Source organism: Hippoglossus hippoglossus, chromosome 7, assembly GCF_009819705.1.
Source record: "Hippoglossus hippoglossus isolate fHipHip1 chromosome 7, fHipHip1.pri, whole genome shotgun sequence".
In the NCBI taxonomy this organism is placed as follows: Eukaryota; Metazoa; Chordata; class Actinopteri; order Pleuronectiformes; family Pleuronectidae; genus Hippoglossus; species Hippoglossus hippoglossus.
Genome location: NC_047157.1, coordinates 2852203 through 2873128, shown reverse-complemented (window position 1 = coordinate 2873128; position 20926 = coordinate 2852203). Strand labels below are relative to the sequence as shown.

The 20926-nt window shown below is 44.4% G+C and overlaps 2 protein-coding genes and 9 non-coding genes across 11 annotated transcripts; 7 read left to right on the top strand and 4 right to left on the bottom strand.

Annotated features, from left to right (window-relative positions):
- Window positions 1-865: 865 nt before the first annotated feature.
- trnaq-uug lies at window positions 866-937 on the bottom strand. The gene has a single exon. It is a non-coding gene; the product is annotated as a tRNA-Gln (tRNA).
- Window positions 938-2517: 1580 nt separating this feature from the next.
- On the top strand, window positions 2518-2589 carry trnaq-cug. Its single transcript has one exon. It is a non-coding gene; the product is annotated as a tRNA-Gln (tRNA).
- Window positions 2590-4286: 1697 nt separating this feature from the next.
- Window positions 4287-9326, top strand: LOC117764855. The gene is made up of 14 exons (XM_034590946.1): window positions 4287-4696; window positions 4833-4919; window positions 5013-5201; window positions 5290-5367; window positions 5441-5491; window positions 5664-5738; window positions 5834-6300; window positions 6389-6716; window positions 7053-7854; window positions 7950-8159; window positions 8261-8558; window positions 8655-8718; window positions 8876-9242; window positions 9298-9326. Exons 1-14 carry the CDS (start codon window positions 4478-4480, stop codon window positions 9324-9326), a joined length of 3264 nt encoding a protein of 1087 aa, XP_034446837.1. The 5' UTR covers window positions 4287-4477.
- LOC117765170 lies at window positions 9230-10213 on the top strand. The gene is made up of 2 exons (XM_034591516.1): window positions 9230-10065; window positions 10101-10213. Exon 1 carries the CDS (start codon window positions 9326-9328, stop codon window positions 9953-9955), a length of 630 nt encoding a protein of 209 aa, XP_034447407.1. The 5' UTR covers window positions 9230-9325; the 3' UTR covers window positions 9956-10065; window positions 10101-10213.
- Window positions 10214-11779: 1566 nt separating this feature from the next.
- Window positions 11780-11851, bottom strand: trnaq-uug. The gene has a single exon. It is a non-coding gene; the product is annotated as a tRNA-Gln (tRNA).
- Window positions 11852-13429: 1578 nt separating this feature from the next.
- On the top strand, window positions 13430-13501 carry trnaq-cug. Its single transcript has one exon. It is a non-coding gene; the product is annotated as a tRNA-Gln (tRNA).
- A 1533-nt stretch (window positions 13502-15034) lies between these two features.
- Window positions 15035-15117, bottom strand: trnal-cag. The gene has a single exon. It is a non-coding gene; the product is annotated as a tRNA-Leu (tRNA).
- Window positions 15118-16090: 973 nt separating this feature from the next.
- Window positions 16091-16162, bottom strand: trnaq-uug. The gene has a single exon. It is a non-coding gene; the product is annotated as a tRNA-Gln (tRNA).
- A 1578-nt stretch (window positions 16163-17740) lies between these two features.
- On the top strand, window positions 17741-17812 carry trnaq-cug. Its single transcript has one exon. It is a non-coding gene; the product is annotated as a tRNA-Gln (tRNA).
- A 663-nt stretch (window positions 17813-18475) lies between these two features.
- trnaq-cug lies at window positions 18476-18547 on the top strand. Its single transcript has one exon. It is a non-coding gene; the product is annotated as a tRNA-Gln (tRNA).
- Window positions 18548-19575: 1028 nt separating this feature from the next.
- trnaq-cug lies at window positions 19576-19647 on the top strand. Its single transcript has one exon. It is a non-coding gene; the product is annotated as a tRNA-Gln (tRNA).
- Window positions 19648-20926: the final 1279 nt, after the last annotated feature.

The window sequence follows — 20926 nt, the reverse complement described above, 5'->3', positions numbered from 1 at the left end:
GCTTCAAGATGCACTGAACTCTGCATAATCTCCTGACATTCTCCGGAGGGGCTGTATGTGAGAACACACATGCCAACTCAGAGGCTCTGGACTTTCTCCTGAGTTTCTCCTGCCAGCCCCCCCGAGTAAAAACTCCAGAATATGTCCGAATGAGCCCATGTGAGAAAACAGTAGGGGATCAACTGGAAGATAAGCCGCAAGTGAGTTGTTGTGTTTATAATGTTTCTAACACATGACAGACGCAAAAAAGAAAACAAATATCTCAGGATTAAAAAGAGGTGCCATTCGCGTAGACGACACAGACGAAGATCTCAACAAAAATCGAGAGCTTTTGGTGACGCTGGTGTTGATGTGCTGTAAGCATAGACATGTGATAGCCACAGCGACCTTTATACGTTACATTATCCCTCACCTTAATGCTACAGAGATTTCTGTGTTGTTGTGAACACAACTGACCACCTGGGGCCTATACTACAAAGCGAGTTCAACAAACCCAGGATATCTTTCCGAGATCCAGCTGAACTTAACCTAACAACAGGATCCTTTTTTTTTGTTTTTGCTCCATAGGATCCTCTAAGAACTGTGATGTCATGTTTCAAAGGAATTGATTGGTCAGTGGGAGGTGCTTTCATACTGGTTGATGTTTCGTCTCCAATTTAACCTGCTCCAGGGCAGGTCAGCCGTTCAGCATAACTTACCATTGCGATTTACTCCGATAAGAAGTGAATGAATTATGTAGGAGCAGAAACGCCCAATTTAACAGAAAGTTAACGCGATGAGCGCAAATCCTGCTTCATAGTACAGGACAGAGACCTTCTGCCAAATCTTTATCCTCTATACTTCCTGAGAAATATTAACTAACCTGAGGTTCCACCGAGACTTGAACTCGGATCACTGGATTCAAAGTCCAGAGTGCTGACCATTACACCATGGAACCACGACGTAGAGCAACCAAATCATCACCGCCACTCGTTCAGGATTGCTGCAGATACACATTATAGGCCAGGTATCCTTTTACCGTGCTGCTGCATGTCCTCCCTCCTCACTCACCCGCTGACCTGCGCTCACTTTACACATTAACAATAGACACTAATCAGAAGTAATTAGCAGCCATTGCTGTGTCTTGTGTAGCTCACATGGCAAAGCCATCTCCTCACTGGAGTAAGCATTTACTGTGTCTGCAGAAACTAAAGAAAGACTCAACAGAAACTGTCTGCCCCTGACCACCTACATGAGTTAAATCAAAAGTAAGCAGGAGACAAGTATACAGACCTAATGGAAATGAATACAAGCACTAGGGGACCAGGAGACCCGTCTGTAAAACTCCCGAAGTTCGCAGACGACACAACGGTCATCGGCCTCATCAGGGACGGTGATGAGTCTGCGTCCAGACGGGAGGTGGAACAGCTGGCCCTCTGGTGTAGTCAGAACCACCTGGAGCTGAACAAGCTCAAAACTGTGGAGATGACAGTGGACTTCAGGAGGAGCCCCCCAACACTGCCCCCCCCCTCACCATACTCAACAGCACAATGTGTCTGCTGTGGAGACCTTCAGATTTCTGGGATCCACAATCTCCCACGACCTAAAGTGGGCCTCCAACATCGACAACATCACCAAAAAGGCCCAGCAGAGGATGTACTTCCTGCGCCAGCTCAGGAAGTTCAACCTGCCTCAGGAGCTGTTGATCCAGTTCTACACTGCTATCATCCAGTCTGTTCTCCGCGCATGCATCGCTGTCTGGTTTGGATCGGCCACCAAACAGGATAGGAACAGACTACAGAGGACAGTCAGGTCTGCAGAAAAAATCATTGGTGCCAGCCTGCCATCCAACCAGGACTTGTACATCTCCAGAGTCAGGAAAAGGGCAGGAAACATCACTGCAGACCCATCACACCCTGGACTCCACCAGTTCCAACTCTTCCCCTCATGTAGGCGCTACAGAGCACTGAAGGCCAAAACTACCAGTCACCAGAACAGCTTCTTTCCTCTGGCCATCACTCTGATGAACACTTAATCCGTCATACAGTGTCAGAAACAATCCGTCTGCAATAATCTGGTACCTTTATATTCTAATCTATATATATATACATATTCCATCTACCTCATGTATATAAAGTATCCTGTGACAATCTTTCCCATATTTATTCGAGCATCTCTGCATCATCGAACTATTTCTCCATTTCATTGTCATTGTTGTTGGGTTTTATGTTCATATATACAAACTTTTGCATATATATTTATATTCATACTTGTACATACTAGTTGAATGTTTGCTTAACCTTGTTCTGCTTTGTTGTCCTTGTTTTTTGTTTGTTTATTTGTCTATGTCTGTACGTTGAGAGCAACAGAAAAACCGGAGTCAAATTGCTTGTATGTGTACGCATACAAGGCCAATAAAGCTGATTCTGACCAAATCTGGATGTCAAATCATTAAGTCCTGCTATCAAACACAAGACCACGCTCTTGTATAAAGAGAGTAAAACACCCGACCACATTGGTGTTTACGACACGTGTAGTGGTTCCATGGTGTAATGGTCAGCACTCTGGACTCTGAATCCAGCGATCCGAGTTCAAATCTCGGTGGGACCTGATTTTGAGGAGACCAACAGTTGTCCAGTCCATCAGCACTTGATGACTCTGTTCAGGAAAGACGTGACATATTACCCATTGATAGATGACCTTTGATTGACTTCAGTGATGTGTCTTGTGTTGTGATTGAAATGGCCAGGCCTTTGAATGCAACAAACAACAACAAGTCTTTGGGCCAACTGTTTTCATAAGTTGGGCTTCTACAGAATTGAAATGATAGAAATATGTTAGCATACTACAAAATAACTTAAACTTAAAGTGCTTTACCAGCTGATCCATGAAAGAAGCTGAAAGTTAGAACATCTTATTCATTTCCTGAATAGAGATTTTGATAATTATCCATTATATTGTAACCATCAGAGGTAGACTTAACACACGCTATATACTACTGTAGATGTCTGTATGATGTGAAACTGCATTTTAAGAAAAATGTGTTTTATTAGTGGTGTAAAGGCAAAGTACTGCATTACCCGCAATCTTCAGGTGTAATAGCAATGTCTTTGATTGGCGGAGCTCACTGTTATAATAAATCAGGAGGAAAAGAAAGTCCAAAGTGGGTGAAAATAAGTCATTGGAAAGGGATCATTCGCAATGCCTTCACCCTCTCTCCTTTGATGTAGATAAGCTGATGTCATTTATCTTTTAATCTCCTGAAGTCCAGGATCACTTCTCCTGTTTTGCTCGGGTTATGAGGTCGTTGTTGCAGCTCCAGCTCTCCAGGTTTTTCGACATTTCCCTGAAGGCTGACTCATTGTTTTCGGAGATCCTGCCCATTACGTTGGCTCTGCCCAAATTAAAAGCACACTGTCAGAAGTGGGATTCGAACCCACGCCTCCAGAGGAGACTGCGACCTGAACGCCAGCAGCCGCCGGATCGTCCGGGGAAATGTTGGAAATGTTGGAGGACTTCTGCCCCGATAGCCAATCACGTTCGCGTCTCCAACATTCAGCGGCCAATTGCAGCGGCGGATTCTTCCCCCCTCTCCAACATTTCCAACATTTGACCAATCACAAGGCGGAAATGTTGGAAATGTTGGAGACAGCTGGTTTGGGCGGGGCTACCTCCGGTGCGTGAGGGGGCGGTCCTAGAAGACGTGCTGACCCCAGAGGACCTGCGCCGGAGGTTACGGTACGCTAGCTTTACGTTAGCACGTTACGGCGCTAAAGCTACCAATTCATTCATTTGAAACAACCGAAGTTACACATCAAAATGGTAAGAATTTACACATTTAATACAGTTGCATGACTTGCCCTTAAGTATAGAAGTCATTCCACCCGTATTGTCATGTTGTCATATCCATTTATTTAGTTAAATGCGTTAAAGTAAACTCTGTTATCTGACGGGGATTTCGCTGGTTGTCATCGACGGACATTTGTTAATGTTATTTATTTAAGTGGGTTCTAGGGTTTTGGCTAGTAACATAGAAGTAATTTCCCCTGTTGTCATGTTGTCATTGACATTTATTTAGTTTTCTACGTTATAAACTGGCTTTCTTTTTCTTGTGTCGGCCGAGGGGTGGGGGGTGGGGGGCTGGGGGTGGGGGGTTGGGGGGTTACAGTATGAATACAGCTGACTCTCAGTATTTACACATTTAATACAGTGGTATGACATAACTATAAATATAACAGTAATTTCCCCTGTCACTTCATGTTGTCATATACATTTATTTAGTTTTCTACCTTACAAACACTTTCACCATTATTTCACTTTTTATCTGCCGCCGTTGTTTGCTAATGTAATAGGTTATATATATATATATATATTTATATGTCATGTTCTCATAAACATTTATTTAGCTACCTTCGATAATTTTAGTTTTCATCTGTTTAATAATACCCTTATGCCACAACTGGGTTTTTCATAGGATTATTACAATATTACAAGACTGATGGTCTGGCTCGCCTCTTCCACCCGTTGTTTTCATGTATTTACAATTTATCATGCATTTCTGTCACCAAAGGCAACATCTTCGAAATCACACAAGGGAATGTCAGACTCAGAGTGGATGTCACGGCTGAGGAAGTTTGCCAACACTGGGTCCTGGCCTGCAGAGGAGGGAAACAGGCCAGCTCCCAGGCAGAAGAAGTGGTACCAGCTTTATCAAAAGGTATATGTACATAAATGGCACTAATTTGCATTGTTATACACTATCACAATAAATGTAACTGTCACAATAGATTTTATAAATGAAAAGCAGTAACTTAAGCTGTATGAACCTAATTCAATTCATCTATTATTTATAGATTGAGAAATGTCCAGGAATGGCACATTCACATCAGTCTTTGTTTGGTCATGTGAGACAGTGTACATGTGGATTCCACACTCAGAAGGTAACCCGTGTCAATATAAGTAATATATATATGTATATATATATATCTATGTATATATACACAACCCTAATGTATGTACTCATGACACAACAGCCAACCACAGCAAGTACTGCCCAGGGTCCCACAGGGCCACAGGCAGTAGCAGTGGCTCCTGTCCTTCCAGGCACTGTGGGGCAACAGGCAGCAGCAGTGGGTCCCACCCTCCCAGGCACTGTGGGGCAGAAACAAAGTACAGCAGGCAGTGCGATCCCAAAGCAGCGACCCCTGTTGAATTTGTCAATGGTATTTGGAGATTTATTAACATTCACTGAATGATTGTTTTACAATATAACCCTCTCGTGACACAGCCTTTTGCTCTATTGCCTTTCAGTTTACAAAGCCTAGATTTGGTGGCTCCCATGTCACGGCTGCAAAGCCAAATCTTAGTGCTACCAGGAGAGTAACACAGGTAAATACAGATCAAATTGCAACTGTTTAAATTGTGTTTTTAATACAAATCACTTACACTGAATGCTTTACAGACCCAAGCCACTAACCACCCGACAAGTTCACCGGCCAGCATTGCTATCTTAGTAAGTATTTTACATATAGGTTTTCCCAAGACTATTAACAGTATTAAAAACCATTCATATCTAAAATAAAATTTGAAACCTCAATAATATTGTTTCATGTAGAACGGCTGTTTGAACTAATAATAAGGTTTGATTGTGTTGTAAATGTATATTCCTTGCTGTGTATTTACAGGCTCCAGACCCTCAGACACATACTCAGGCTTCGGTGCCTGGCCTCACTACCACAGCAGTGTGTGCCCCTGTGTCAGTGAGTAATTTAACATTTAATTTCATACTGTGGAGCATAAGCAGCGTCTTTCATCATAATCAAATATGTTGATGCATTGTTTTGTTATTGCACAGACTGCTGACTCCAGGACAGAGCTGCCCCGTTTGTGGTCAGAAGGCTTGCCACCTGAAGACCACAAATGGATTGTGAAGTCTCTGTTCAAGATGGGGCCAAAAGGAAAACTAGAGCTTCAAGACAATCTGAGGCTCTGGTACTTTCCACCACAGCCTAGCCCCCTTTACCATCAGGCTCCGGCTCCAGACCGCTTTTTTGCCCATCCGCTTCTGGTCTGGATGCCCTACAAGCTGTGGAAGGTGAAGGTTGTCTGTCCAAACCTTGCCTGTGGACGGCACCAACTAACAGGAGCGGGTCTGCACAAGAGGGCACGCCGAGTCCTGGACGTGGACAGGATGTACAATATGGTGACAGAGACACTAACCTGCACCAAATGTAGATCCAGCCACGTGTCCTGGAGTCAGACTGTCCTGACCCAACTGGACTTGGCACGCAAGTCACAATTTCGGGTCCTCCTCACACAAAAGTGAGTAACGTCTCTTTACTCTCTTGCCTTTTCAAGTAGAAATGCAGTATGTAAAATACACTTACTGATATATCTGTCTATGATCAAGGTTTGCGTGTGACATCCGGGTGATCCGATTTCTGCGGGAGAGAGGCCTGGGTAACAGCCCAACACGGCTTTTAAAGCAGCTGAAGGAGAACCACGCAGAGGAGTGGTTGCATCGTGCAGCGAAGTACACCACAGAGTGTGTGGACTTCCTCCAGCGACCCGCACTGCTGCCCCTGTCGTTCCCTGAGCCTCCAGAGCCTGCTGTGGTGCCGAGCTGTAAGTGGCTCCTGTCAGTTTACAGCCAGGACATTTTGACGAGGCTGGAAGACATCAAGGCCAGGATTACATCCACATATGGCACTGTCCTCAAGATGGATTCCACCAGAAAGGTTAAATAATCTTTTTCTTTAAAATCTGCCAATTATATTAAGATTAAGAAGTAATTTATTAGTCCCGCAATGGGGAAATTTGCAATGTTACAGCTGCAGAAAGACATCAAATAAGTAGCATGCAGTACTTGGGTGAGGGATATAAAGAAGTATATAGAAATATAGTACAGTGAATATTGCACCGTTGAGAAGTGTTAAAGTGACAGTCCATAGTGGGGTTGCATGTAGTTTTCCTAGGAGCACAGCTGGTTGTATAGTCTTATACATATATTATTAACTACTGCCTGTATTTCTGAATCATGTTCACAGAGGTCCTCTAAATTGTGTGTGCTTCAGATCACCAAGAAGCTTGCTGGAACAGCCAAAGGAACGGCGCACTGGCTAACCTCTGTGGGTAATGAGTACGGTCAGGTACTCATCAGTGTGCTGACCGCTCAGGAGGGAGCTGGCCTGGACTTGATGGCAGCGGACCTGGTGAAGAGGTACCAGCAGGCTGGTGTGGATCCCCCTGTTGCCTTATATGTGGACTGTGGCTGCTGCACAGAGGCAGGAGAGACCAAGCTGAAGGCCAGATTCAGCGGCTGGCCAGACATTATTATCAGGCTGGATATCTGGCACTTCATGCGCAGACTTGCCCTGGGATGCACAACAGATGCTCATCAGCTGTACCCAGTATTTATGTCACGCCTTTCAGCGAGCATATTTGAGTGGGATGCAGCTGATTTAGCTATGTTGCGCGAAGCCAAAAGGCAGCAGCTTCGGTCCCAGGGTCTGCCCTCCCTTACTGATGCCGACATCAGCAAACAACTGTCCAGGGAGGAGATGGCTCTCCACTGTCGGAGGAGGACCCGTGGTGAGGAGCGCACCATTCACCTGCTGGAGGAGCTGCTGGGGATGCTGATGGGCAGCAGAGGTAACGACTCCCTTGGTGTTCCCCTGTTTGACAGCGAGAGGATGGAGCACATCTGGCGTGTCCAGAGAAAGCACGTCAAATGCATCCAGGACCCACCAGGTGTTGCTCTATACACCAAAACAGGGGAGCTCACAAAGGGAGGTGTGCGGTTACCTGTGTACAGATGTGCCAGAGGCTCTACATCACTAGAGTCTTTTCATCTACACCTCAACCGCTTCATACCAGGTTTGTGTCTGTCAGACATTTAAGTCTATATGCTGTATAAATCCAAGAATATTTCTTAGTTTGATATTTACTATGTATTTAATGTGTACTTTTAGGGACCAGTGCGAACAGTCTGAACTTCCAGATATATCTCCTGGAAGGGCTTCATCGATGGAACCAGGACCGTGGGGTTGCTGCTCTGTCCACTGGACCATCTTCTTTGCGCAGCTACTCGGGTGACCTGCTTCAATCTGTCAACAATAATTATGAGAAGCTGTTTGGCAGGAAGGTGGTACCAGAGTTCTGTCCACCCTCACGGTACACTGGTGAGCATTTGTGATTACATTGGTAATTTACCTCCGTTTTTAAACCCTTGATTAGCTGTATCAACTTTTGTAAACTATCCAATTTGCTTCTGTTGTTTCAGGAGAGCTCATAGGCATGCAGTATCTGTTCCGGCAGACTGGTCAGGCCCTGCAGGATATGCACCCTGATTCAGAGGAAGCTGCAAAACTAATTGAACAGCATGACGTGGAGGACAACATGGAGGATGATGAGGGCTTTGCTGATATAACAGAAGATCCCACAGTGTTGAACCTGGAGGTTCTTCAGGCTTCAGCCTCTCAGACTCCTGATCCCTCCGCCATTTCATCAGCTCTTCTTTCCCTGGCTCCTGGCACATCCACCCTGGCTCCTGGTACTTCCACCCTGGCACCTGGCACATCCTCGGTGGTTCCTGGCACATCAAACCTGGCTCCTGGTACATCCCTCGCACCTGGCACATCCACCCTGGCACCTGGCTCATCCTCCGTGGCTCTTTGCACTCTAGCCTCTAGTTCATCCTCTGAAGATCAAGATGATATTCACGCTGAAGATGAAGACATGGTACGTCTAACTGTGTTCGTTTTCAAATATGTATGTAGATATGAGCATGCTTCTTCACTATTTTTGATAACATATGTTAACATATTTTATCAATACACAAACAAAGTATTGTGAGTGAAAGTTTTACATCTTCTAAACTGTTACATCTTTTTTACAGGCTGTTGATGACCAAAATCTCCCCGGATACCAGCACGTGGACAGACTTGCTGAGTATTTGGTGGAGCTTCGGCATCAGACCTCACTTTGTCTCAGCAACCAACAGGCGAGTGCTATAGTGTCACTTTGGGACAAGCTGGATGCAGGTGACAAGCAGCGGGTGGTTTATGCAGCACGACATCAGGAGAGACTTTTGAGTGGACGGTTCAGAACGCCAAAGACGCCCTCAAAAACACCTGGTGTGGAGAGTACCACCCGCTGCATGTTAGGTGCGAGTAGCTCACCTGCCCAGTGGCCTGACTGCTGTCGGTTGGTGGAAAACATTTTCATTCGCTTGTGCTACATTCATCAAAGCCCGGCAAAGAAGGGTAAGAGGGCTGATTCCCGGTGGTCCTTAATTTTGAGGGACTACCGTAAGGTAAGGCAGCTTGTTGTTGGCAACTGCCGGGTGATGCAGGGATCTGAAATTCAGCTGGTGGAGGTGAATCAGAACACGCTCATCCGGTGGCATAATATCCGCCAAAAAAACCAGGAGCTCTCTGTGCTGCTCCAGGGCACTGCATTGCCTCCAGCCCTCCCAGAATCCCATGAGCCTCTTCAGGAGGCAAGAGTGCTCCCTGCTGCACCCACGCCGGCACGACAGGAACATCAGTACCGGCTGCCGCAGAGTACAGCAGGTCAGGCCAAACAGAGGCAGATGGGATCTGGTCAGCTCCCAGTCAACATAAGGCCAAAGGGACCAGTGAAGAGACAGTTATATGCCACCCCACCAGCACCAGCACCAGGACCCATCGTCACACCTCACATCCTCACACCATCCGGACTGGTTCAGGTAGTCTTTCCTGTGCCAGTAGTTCAGGGCAGCTATCCACAAACCAGTGCGCCTACCAGCACAGTGGAAGCTGGCCCCACCCCTAAAAGGCCATATAGGCGAACTGTGAACGCTAACACTTGCAAAAAGTGTGGCCATTTCCGCACTGCTGCCACTGGACACAGCCAGTACCGTGGAAAGGTGTATTGCCCTCACTCTGAAGCCTTATCGAAAGACAAATGGTTGGAGGACATGAGGAAAAAGATGTAAATAGTTAATATTTGTAAATAACAGTTTTATTGTAAATAGTTTTTTTAAATGTTTGTATTTAACTCTGGGGACTACTGCGTTACTTAATTCCATATGCCCTGTTTTTATCTTGAGTCTGAGTTGATATATTATTGTACCTTTCATGGTCTGTTTAAATTCAAGTTTCTATAATTCTTATTTCTATAAACAAACAAAACTGGTTTACAGCAATGTATGAGTGGGTGTTTTTAATGACAGCAGCAGCACAACAACAACAACATCAATAACAATAATAATGGTGATTATTATAATGATGAAGTAGATGACAACATCCAATAACAGAAACATGGTATGTGATTTACAAGTTGATATGGGAGGTTGTCTCTGATGTACAGTAGAAGAAATGTCCTACTGAGGGTCAGGAATGGAAAGATCCTCCACTCATGTCATGTGATGAGTCCTGTGGAGTGGGAGGTAGTGCAGGTAGGTGTTATTCCACAAGAAACTATTCTCATAACTACATAATGTGTAGAAAAATAGGAGGAAATTCGTCATCTTATGATGAATGCGCACGCACCTGCGCATTCCCGGAGTCCAGGGTTCGAGTCCCATTCGCGGCATGTCCAAAAACATCAAAAGTTATATTTGTGTCTAGGCAGCTAGAAATGCATTTATCTAATAGAAATAGATATAAAACCCCACATTGCTCCTTTCTTTTTCCTTCTTTCCCTTTTTCCTCCCTTTTCTCCTCTTTTCTCTTCTTCCCCTTCCTTCCCCCTTTCTTCCCCTTCCTTCCCCCTTCTTCCCCTTCTTTGACGGACTATTGTTCCCCAGCTTGAACGCAGCGCCTTAGACCGCTCGGCCATCCTGACTGTATTACAGCAGGAAAAGGCTATCATATTTTTTCAGAGGTTTAACCAGGTTTTGAAGCGTGGTATGTTCACTTACTGTGGCCTGAACACTTGGAAGAATTACTGAAGGCTTCAAGATGCACTGAACTCTGCATAATCTCCTGACATTCTCCGGAGGGGCTGTATGTGAGAACACACATGCCAACTCAGAGGCTCTGGACTTTCTCCTGAGTTTCTCCTGCCAGCCCCCCCGAGTAAAAACTCCAGAATATGTCCGAATGAGCCCATGTGAGAAAACAGTAGGGGATCAACTGGAAGATAAGCCGCAAGTGAGTTGTTGTGTTTATAATGTTTCTAACACATGACAGACGCAAAAAAGAAAACAAATATCTCAGGATTAAAAAGAGGTGCCATTTGCGTAGACGACACAGACGAAGATCTCAACAAAAATCGAGAGCTTTTGGTGACGCTGGTGTTGATGTGCTGTAAGCATAGACATGTGATAGCCACAGCGACCTTTATACGTTACATTATCCCTCACCTTAATGCTACAGAGATTTCTGTGTTGTTGTGAACACAACTGACCACCTGGGGCCTATACTACAAAGCGAGTTCAACAAACCCAGGATATCTTTCCGAGATCCAGCTGAACTTAACCTAACAACAGGATCCTTTTTTTTTGTTTTTGCTCCATAGGATCCTCTAAGAACTGTGATGTCATGTTTCAAAGGAATTGATTGGTCAGTGGGAGGTGCTTTCATACTGGTTGATGTTTCGTCTCCAATTTAACCTGCTCCAGGGCAGGTCAGCCGTTCAGCATAACTTACCATTGCGATTTACTCCGATAAGAAGTGAATGAATTATGTAGGAGCAGAAACGCCCAATTTAACAGAAAGGTAACGCGATGAGTGCAAATCCTGCTTCATAGTACAGGACAGAGACCTTCTGCCAAATCTTTATCCTCTATACTTCCTGAGAAATATTAACTAACCTGAGGTTCCACCGAGACTTGAACTCGGATCACTGGATTCAAAGTCCAGAGTGCTGACCATTACACCATGGAACCACGACGTAGAGCAACCAAATCATCACCGCCACTCGTTCAGGATTGCTGCAGATACACATTATAGGCCAGGTATCCTTTTACCGTGCTGCTGCATGTCCTCCCTCCTCACTCACCCGCTGACCTGCGCTCACTTTACACATTAACAATAGACACTAATCAGAAGTAATTAGCAGCCATTGCTGTGTCTTGTGTAGCTCACATGGCAAAGCCATCTCCTCACTGGAGTAAGCATTTACTGTGTCTGCAGAAACTAAAGAAAGACTCAACAGAAACTGTCTGCCCCTGACCACCTACATGAGTTAAATCAAAAGTAAGCAGGAGACAAGTATACAGACCTAATGGAAATGAATACAAGCACTAGGGGACCAGGAGACCCGTCTGTAAAACTCCCGAAGTTCGCAGACGACACAACGGTCATCGGCCTCATCAGGGACGGTGATGAGTCTGCGTCCAGACGGGAGGTGGAACAGCTGGCCCTCTGGTGTAGTCAGAACCACCTGGAGCTGAACAAGCTCAAAACTGTGGAGATGACAGTGGACTTCAGGAGGAGCCCCCCAACACTGCCCCCCCTCACCATACTCAACAGCACAATGTGTCTGCTGTGGAGACCTTCAGATTTCTGGGATCCACAATCTCCCACGACCTAAAGTGGGCCTCCAACATCGACAACATCACCAAAAAGGCCCAGCAGAGGATGTACTTCCTGCGCCAGCTCAGGAAGTTCAACCTGCCTCAGGAGCTGTTGATCCAGTTCTACACTGCTATCATCCAGTCTGTTCTCCGCGCATGCATCGCTGTCTGGTTTGGATCGGCCACCAAACAGGATAGGAACAGACTACAGAGGACAGTCAGGTCTGCAGAAAAAATCATTGGTGCCAGCCTGCCCTCCAACCAGGACTTGTACATCTCCAGAGTCAGGAAAAGGGCAGGAAACATCACTGCAGACCCATCACACCCTGGACTCCACCAGTTCCAACTCTTCCCCTCATGTAGACGCTACAGAGCACTGAAGGCCAAAACTACCAGTCACCAGAACAGCTTCTTTCCTCTGGCCATCACTCTGATGAACACTTAATCCGTCATACAGTGTCAGAAACAATCCGTCTGCAATAATCTGGTACCTTTATATTCTAATCTATATATATATACATATTCCATCTACCTCATGTATATAAAGTATCCTGTGACAATCTTTCCCATATTTATTCGAGCATCTCTGCATCATCGAACTATTTCTCCATTTCATTGTCATTGTTGTTGGGTTTTATGTTCATATATACAAACTTTTGCATATATATTTATATTCATACTTGTACATACTAGTTGAATATTTGCTTAACCTTGTTCTGCTTTGTTGTCCTTGTTTTTTGTTTGTTTATTTGTCTATGTCTGTACGTTGAGAGCAACAGAAAAACCGGAGTCAAATTGCTTGTATGTGTACGCATACAAGGCCAATAAAGCTGATTCTGACCAAATCTGGATGTCAAATCATTAAGTCCTGCTATCAAACACAAGACCACGCTCTTGTATAAAGAGAGTAAAACACCCGACCACATTGGTGTTTACGACACGTGTAGTGGTTCCATGGTGTAATGGTCAGCACTCTGGACTCTGAATCCAGCGATCCGAGTTCAAATCTCGGTGGGACCTGATTTTGAGGAGACCAACAGTTGTCCAGTCCATCAGCACTTGATGACTCTGTTCAGGAAAGACGTGACATATTACCCATTGATAGATGACCTTTGATTGACTTCAGTGATGTGTCTTGTGTTGTGATTGAAATGGCCAGGCCTTTGAATGCAACAAACAACAACAAGTCTTTGGGCCAACTGTTTTCATAAGTTGGGCTTCTACAGAATTGAAATGAAAGTCCAGAGTGCTGACCATTACACCATGGAACCACGACGTATCGGCCACCAAACAGGATAGGAACAGACTACAGAGGACAGTCAGGTCTGCAGAAAAAATCATTGGTGCCAGCCTGCCCTCCAACCAGGACTTGTACATCTCCAGAGTCAGGAAAAGGGCAGGAAACATCACTGCAGACCCATCACACCCTGGACTGTTTGCTTAACCTTGTTCTGCTTTGTTGTCCTTGTTTTTTGTTTGTTTATTTGTCTATGTCTGTACGTTGAGAGCAACAGAAAAACCGGAGTCAAATTGCTTGTATGTGTACGCATACAAGGCCAATAAAGCTGATTCTGACCAAATCTGGATGTCAAATCATTAAGTCCTGCTATCAAACACAAGACCACGCTCTTGTATAAAGAGAGTAAAACACCTGACCACATTGGTGTTTACGACACGTGTAGTGGTTCCATGGTGTAATGGTCAGCACTCTGAATCCAGCGATCCGAGTTCAAATCTCAGTGGGACCTGATTTTGAGGAGACCAACAGTTGTCCAGTCCATCAGCACTTGATGACTCTGTTCAGGAAAGACGTGACATATTACCCATTGATAGATGACCTTTGATTGACTTCAGTGATGTGTCTTGTGTTGTGATTGAAATGGCCAGGCCTTTGAATGCAACAAACAACAACAAGTCTTTGGGCCAACTGTTTTCATAAGTTGGGCTTCTACAGAATTGAAATGATAGAAATATGTTAGCATACTACAAAATAACTTAAACTTAAAGTGCTTTACCAGCTGATCCATGAAAGAAGCTGAAAGTTAGAACATCTTATTCATTTCCTGAATAGAGATTTTGATAATTATCCATTATATTGTAACCATCAGAGGTAGACTTAACACACGCTATATACTACTGTAGATGTCTGTATGATGTGAAACTGCATTTTAAGAAAAATGTGTTTTATTAGTGGTGTAAAGGCAAAGTACTGCATTACCCGCAATCTTCAGGTGTAATAGCAATGTCTTTGATTGGCGGAGCTCACTGTTATAATAAATCAGGAGGAAAAGAAAGTCCAAAGTGGGTGAAAATAAGTCATTGGAAAGGGATCATTCGCAATGCCTTCACCCTCTCTCCTTTGATGTAGATAAGCTGATGTCATTTATCTTTTAATCTCCTGAAGTCCAGGATCACTTCTCCTGTTTTGCTCGGGTTATGAGGTCGTTGTTGCAGCTCCAGCTCTCCAGGTTTTTCGACATTTCCCTGAAGGCTGACTCATTGTTTTCGGAGATCCTGCCCATTACGTTGGCTCTGCCCAAATTAAAAGCACACTGTCAGAAGTGGGACTCGAACCCACGCCTCCAGAGGAGACTGCGACCTGAACGCAGCGCCTTAGACCGCTCGGCCATCCTGACTGTATTACAGCAGGAAAAGGCTATCATATTTTTTCAGAGGTTTAACCAGGTTTTGAAGCGTGGTATGTTCACTTACTGTGGCCTGAACACTTGGAAGAATTACTGAAGGCTTCAAGATGCACTGAACTCTGCATAATCTCCTGACATTCTCCGGAGGGGCTGTATGTGAGAACACACATGCCAACTCAGAGGCTCTGGACTTTCTCCTGAGTTTCTCCTGCCAGCCCCCCCGAGTAAAAACTCCAGAATATGTCCGAATGAGCCCATGTGAGAAAACAGTAGGGGATCAACTGGAAGATAAGCCGCAAGTGAGTTGTTGTGTTTATAATGTTTCTAACACATGACAGACGCAAAAAAGAAAACAAATATCTCAGGATTAAAAAGAGGTGCCATTTGCGTAGACGACACAGACGAAGATCTCAACAAAAATCGAGAGCTTTTGGTGACGCTGGTGTTGATGTGCTGTAAGCATAGACATGTGATAGCCACAGCGACCTTTATACGTTACATTATCCCTCACCTTAATGCTACAGAGATTTCTGTGTTGTTGTGAACACAACTGACCACCTGGGGCCTATACTACAAAGCGAGTTCAACAAACCCAGGATATCTTTCCGAGATCCAGCTGAACTTAACCTAACAACAGGATCCTTTTTTTTTGTTTTTGCTCCATAGGATCCTCTAAGAACTGTGATGTCATGTTTCAAAGGAATTGATTGGTCAGTGGGAGGTGCTTTCATACTGGTTGATGTTTCGTCTCCAATTTAACCTGCTCCAGGGCAGGTCAGCCGTTCAGCATAATTTACCATTGCGATTTACTCCGATAAGAAGTGAATGAATTATGTAGGAGCAGAAACGCCCAATTTAACAGAAAGTTAATGCGATGAGCGCAAATCCTGCTTCATAGTACAGGACAGAGACCTTCTGCCAAATCTTTATCCTCTATACTTCCTGAGAAATATTAACTAACCTGAGGTTCCACCGAGACTTGAACTCGGATCACTGGATTCAAAGTCCAGAGTGCTGACCATTACACCATGGAACCACGACGTAGAACAACCAAATCATCACCGCCACTCGTTCAGGATTGCTGCAGATACACATTATAGGCCAGGTATCCTTTTACCGTGCTGCTGCATGTCCTCCCTCCTCACTCACCCGCTGACCTGCGCTCACTTTACACATTAACAATAGACACTAATCAGAAGTAATTAGCAGCCATTGCTGTGTCTTGTGTAGCTCACATGGCAAAGCCATCTCCTCACTGGAGTAAGCATTTACTGTGTCTGCAGAAACTAAAGAAAGACTCAACAGAAACTGTCTGCCCCTGACCACCTACATGAGTTAAATCAAAAGTAAGCAGGAGACAAGTATACAGACCTAATGGAAATGAATACAAGCACTAGGGGACCAGGAGACCCGTCTGTAAAACTCCCGAAGTTCGCAGACGACACAACGGTCATCGGCCTCATCAGGGACGGTGATGAGTCTGCGTCCAGACGGGAGGTGGAACAGCTGGCCCTCTGGTGTAGTCAGAACCACCTGGAGCTGAACAAGCTCAAAACTGTGGAGATGACAGTGGACTTCAGGAGGAGCCCCCCAACACTGCCCCCCCTCACCATACTCAACAGCACAATGTGTCTGCTGTGGAGACCTTCAGATTTCTGGGATCCACAATCTCCCACGACCTAAAGTGGGCCTCCAACATCGACAACATCACCAAAAAGGCCCAGCAGAGGATGTACTTCCTGCGCCAGCTCAGGAAGTTCAACCTGCCTCAGGAGCTGTTGATCCAGTTCTACACTGCTATCATCCAGTCTGTTCTCCGCGCATGCATCGCTGTCTGGTTTGGATCGGCCACCAAACAGGATAGGAACAGACTACAGAGGACAGTCAGGTCTGCAGAAAAAATCATTGGTGCCAGCCTGCCCTCCAACCAGGACTTGTACATCTCCAGAGTCAGGAAAAGGGCAGGAAACATCACTGCAGACCCATCACACCCTGGACTCCACCAGTTCCAACTCTTCCCCTCATGTAGGCGCTACAGAGCACTGAAGGCCAAAACTACCAGTCACCAGAACAGCTTCTTTCCTCTGGCCATCACTCTGATGAACACTTAATCCGTCATACAGTGTCAGAAACAATCCGTCTGCAATAATCTGGTACCTTTATATTCTAATCTATATATATATACATATTCCATCTACCTCATGTATATAAAGTATCCTGTGACAATCTTTCCCATATTTATTCGAGCATCTCTGCATCATCGAACTATTTCTCCATTTCATTGTCATTGTTGTTGGGTTTTATGTTCATATATACAAACTTTTGCATATATATTTATATTCATACTTGTACATACTAGTTGAATGTTTGCTTAACCTTTTTCTGCTTTGTTGTCCTTGTTTTTTGTTTGTTTATTTGTCTATGTCTGTACGTTGAGAGCAACAGAAAAACCGGAGTCAAATTGCTTGTATGTGTACGCATACAAGGCCAATAAAGCTGATTCTGACCAAATCTGGATGTCAAATCATTAAGTCCTGCTATCAAACACAAGACCACGCTCTTGTATAAAGAGAGTAAAACACCCGACCACATTGGTGTTTACGACACGTGTAGTGGTTCCATGGTGTAATGGTCAGCACTCTGGACTCTGAATCCAGCGATCCGAGTTCAAATCTCGGTGGGACCTGATTTTGAGGAGACCAACAGTTGTCCAGTCCATCAGCACTTGATGACTCTGTTCAGGAAAGACGTGACATATTACCCATTGATAGATGACCTTTGATTGACTTCAGTGATGTGTCTTGTGTTGTGATTGAAATGGCCAGGCCTTTGAATGCAACAAACAACAACAAGTCTTTGGGCCAACTGTTTTCATAAGTTGGGCTTCTACAGAATTGAAATGAAAGTCCAGAGTGCTGACCATTACACCATGGAACCACGACGTATCGGCCACCAAACAGGATAGGAACAGACTACAGAGGACAGTCAGGTCTGCAGAAAAAATCATTGGTGCCAGCCTGCCCTCCAACCAGGACTTGTACATCTCCAGAGTCAGGAAAAGGGCAGGAAACATCACTGCAGACCCATCACACCCTGGACTGTTTGCTTAACCTTGTTCTGCTTTGTTGTCCTTGTTTTTTGTTTGTTTATTTGTCTATGTCTGTACGTTGAGAGCAACAGAAAAACCGGAGTCAAATTGCTTGTATGTGTACGCATACAAGGCCAATAAAGCTGATTCTGACCAAATCTGGATGTCAAATCATTAAGTCCTGCTATCAAACACAAGACCACGCTCTTGTATAAAGAGAGTAAAACACCCGACCACATTGGTGTTTACGACACGTGTAGTGGTTCCATGGTGTAATGGTCAGCACTCTGGACTCTGAATCCAGCGATCCGAGTTCAAATCTCGGTGGGACCTGATTTTGAGGAGACCAACAGTTGTCCAGTCCATCAGCACTTGATGACTCTGTTCAGGAAAGACGTGACATATTACCCATTGATAGATGACCTTTGATTGACTTGAGTGATGTATCTCTTGTGTTGTGATTGAAATGGCCAGGCCTTTGAATGCAACAAACAACAAGTCTTTGGGCCAACTGTTTTCATAAGTTGGGCTTCTACAGAATTGAAATGAAAGTCCAGAGTGCTGACCATTACACCATGGAACCACGACGTATCGGCCACCAAACAGGATAGGAACAGACTACAGAGGACAGTCAGGTCTGCAGAAAAAATCATTGGTGCCAGCCTGCCCTCCAACCAGGACTTGTACATCTCCAGAGTCAGGAAAAGGGCAGGAAACATCACTGCAGACCCATCACACCCTGGACTCCACCAGTTCCAACTCTTCCCCTCATGTAGGCGCTACAGAGCACTGAAGGCCAAAACTACCAGTCACCAGAACAGCTTCTTTCCTCTGGCCATCACTCTGATGAACACTTAATCCGTCATACAGTGTCAGAAACAATCCGTCTGCAATAATCTGGTACCTTTATATTCTAATCTATATATATATACATATTCCATCTACCTCATGTATATAAAGTATCCTGTGACAATCTTTCCCATATTTATTCGAGCATCTCTGCATCATCGAACTATTTCTCCATTTCATTGTCATTGTTGTTGGGTTTTATGTTCATATATACAAACTTTTGCATATATATTTATATTCATACTTGTACATACTAGTTGAATATTTGCTTAACCTTGTTCTGCTTTGTTGTCCTTGTTTTTTGTTTGTTTATTTGTCTATGTCTGTACGTTGAGAGCAACAGAAAAACCGGAGTCAAATTGCTTCTATGTGTACGCATACAAGGCCAATAAAGCTGATTCTGACCAAATCTGGATGTCAAATCATTAAGTCCTGCTATCAAACACAAGACCACGCTCTTGTATAAAGAGAGTAAAACACCCGACCACATTGGTGTTTACGACACGTGTAGTGGTTCCATGGTGTAATGGTCAGCACTCTGGACTCTGAATCCAGCGATCTGAGTTCAAATCTCGGTGGGACCTGATTTTGAGGAGACCAACAGTTGTCCAGTCCATCAGCACTTGATGACTCTGTTCAGGAAAGACGTGACATATTACCCATTGATAGATGACCTTTGATTGACTTCAGTGATGTGTCTTGTGTTGTGATTGAAATGGCCAGGCCTTTGAATGCAACAAACAACAACAAGTCTTTGGGCCAACTGTTTTCATAAGTTGGGCTTCTACAGAATTGAAATGAAAGTCCAGAGTGCTGACCATTACACCATGGAACCACGACGTATCGGCCACCAAACAGGATAGGAACAGACTACAGAGGACAGTCAGGTCTGCAGAAAAAATCATTGGTGCCAGCCTGCCCTCCAACCAGGACTTGTACATCTCCAGAGTCAGGAAAAGGGCAGGAAACATCACTGCAGACCCATCACACCCTGGACTGTTTGCTTAACCTTGTTCTGCTTTGTTGTCCTTGTTTTTTGTTTGTTTATTTGTCTATGTCTGTACGTTGAGAGCAACAGAAAAACCGGAGTCAAATTGCTTGTATGTGTACGCATACAAGGCCAATAAAGCTGATTCTGACCAAATCTGGATGTCAAATCATTAAGTCCTGCTATCAAACACAAGACCACGCTCTTGTATAAAGAGAGTAAAACACCCAACCACATTGGTGTTTACGACACGTGTAGTGGTTCCATGGTGTAATGGTCAGCACTCTGAATCCAGCGATCCGAGTTCAAATCTCGGTGGGACCTGATTTTGAGGAGACCAACAGTTGTCCAGTCCATCAGCACTTGATGACTCTGTTCAGGAAAGACGTGACATATTACCCATTGATAGATGACCTTTGATTGACTTCAGTGATGTGTCTTGTGTTGTGATTGAAATGGCCAGGCCTTTGAATGCAACAAACAACAACAAGTCTTTGGGCCAACTGTTTTCATAAGTTGGGCTTCTACAGAATTGAAATGATAGAAATATGTTAGCATACTACAAAATAACTTAAACTTAAAGTGCTTTACCAGCTGATCCATGAAAGAAGCTGAAAGTTCGAACATCTTATTCATTTCCTGAATAGAGATTTTGATAATTATCCATTATATTGTAACCATCAGAGGTAGACTTAACACACGCTATATACTACTGTAGATGTCTGTATGATGTGAAACTGCATTTTAAGAAAAATGTGTTTTATTAGTGGTGTAAAGGCAAAGTACTGCATTACCCGCAATCTTCAGGTGTAATAGCAATGTCTTTGATTGGCGGACCTCACTGTTATAATAAATCAGGAGGAAAATAAAGTCCA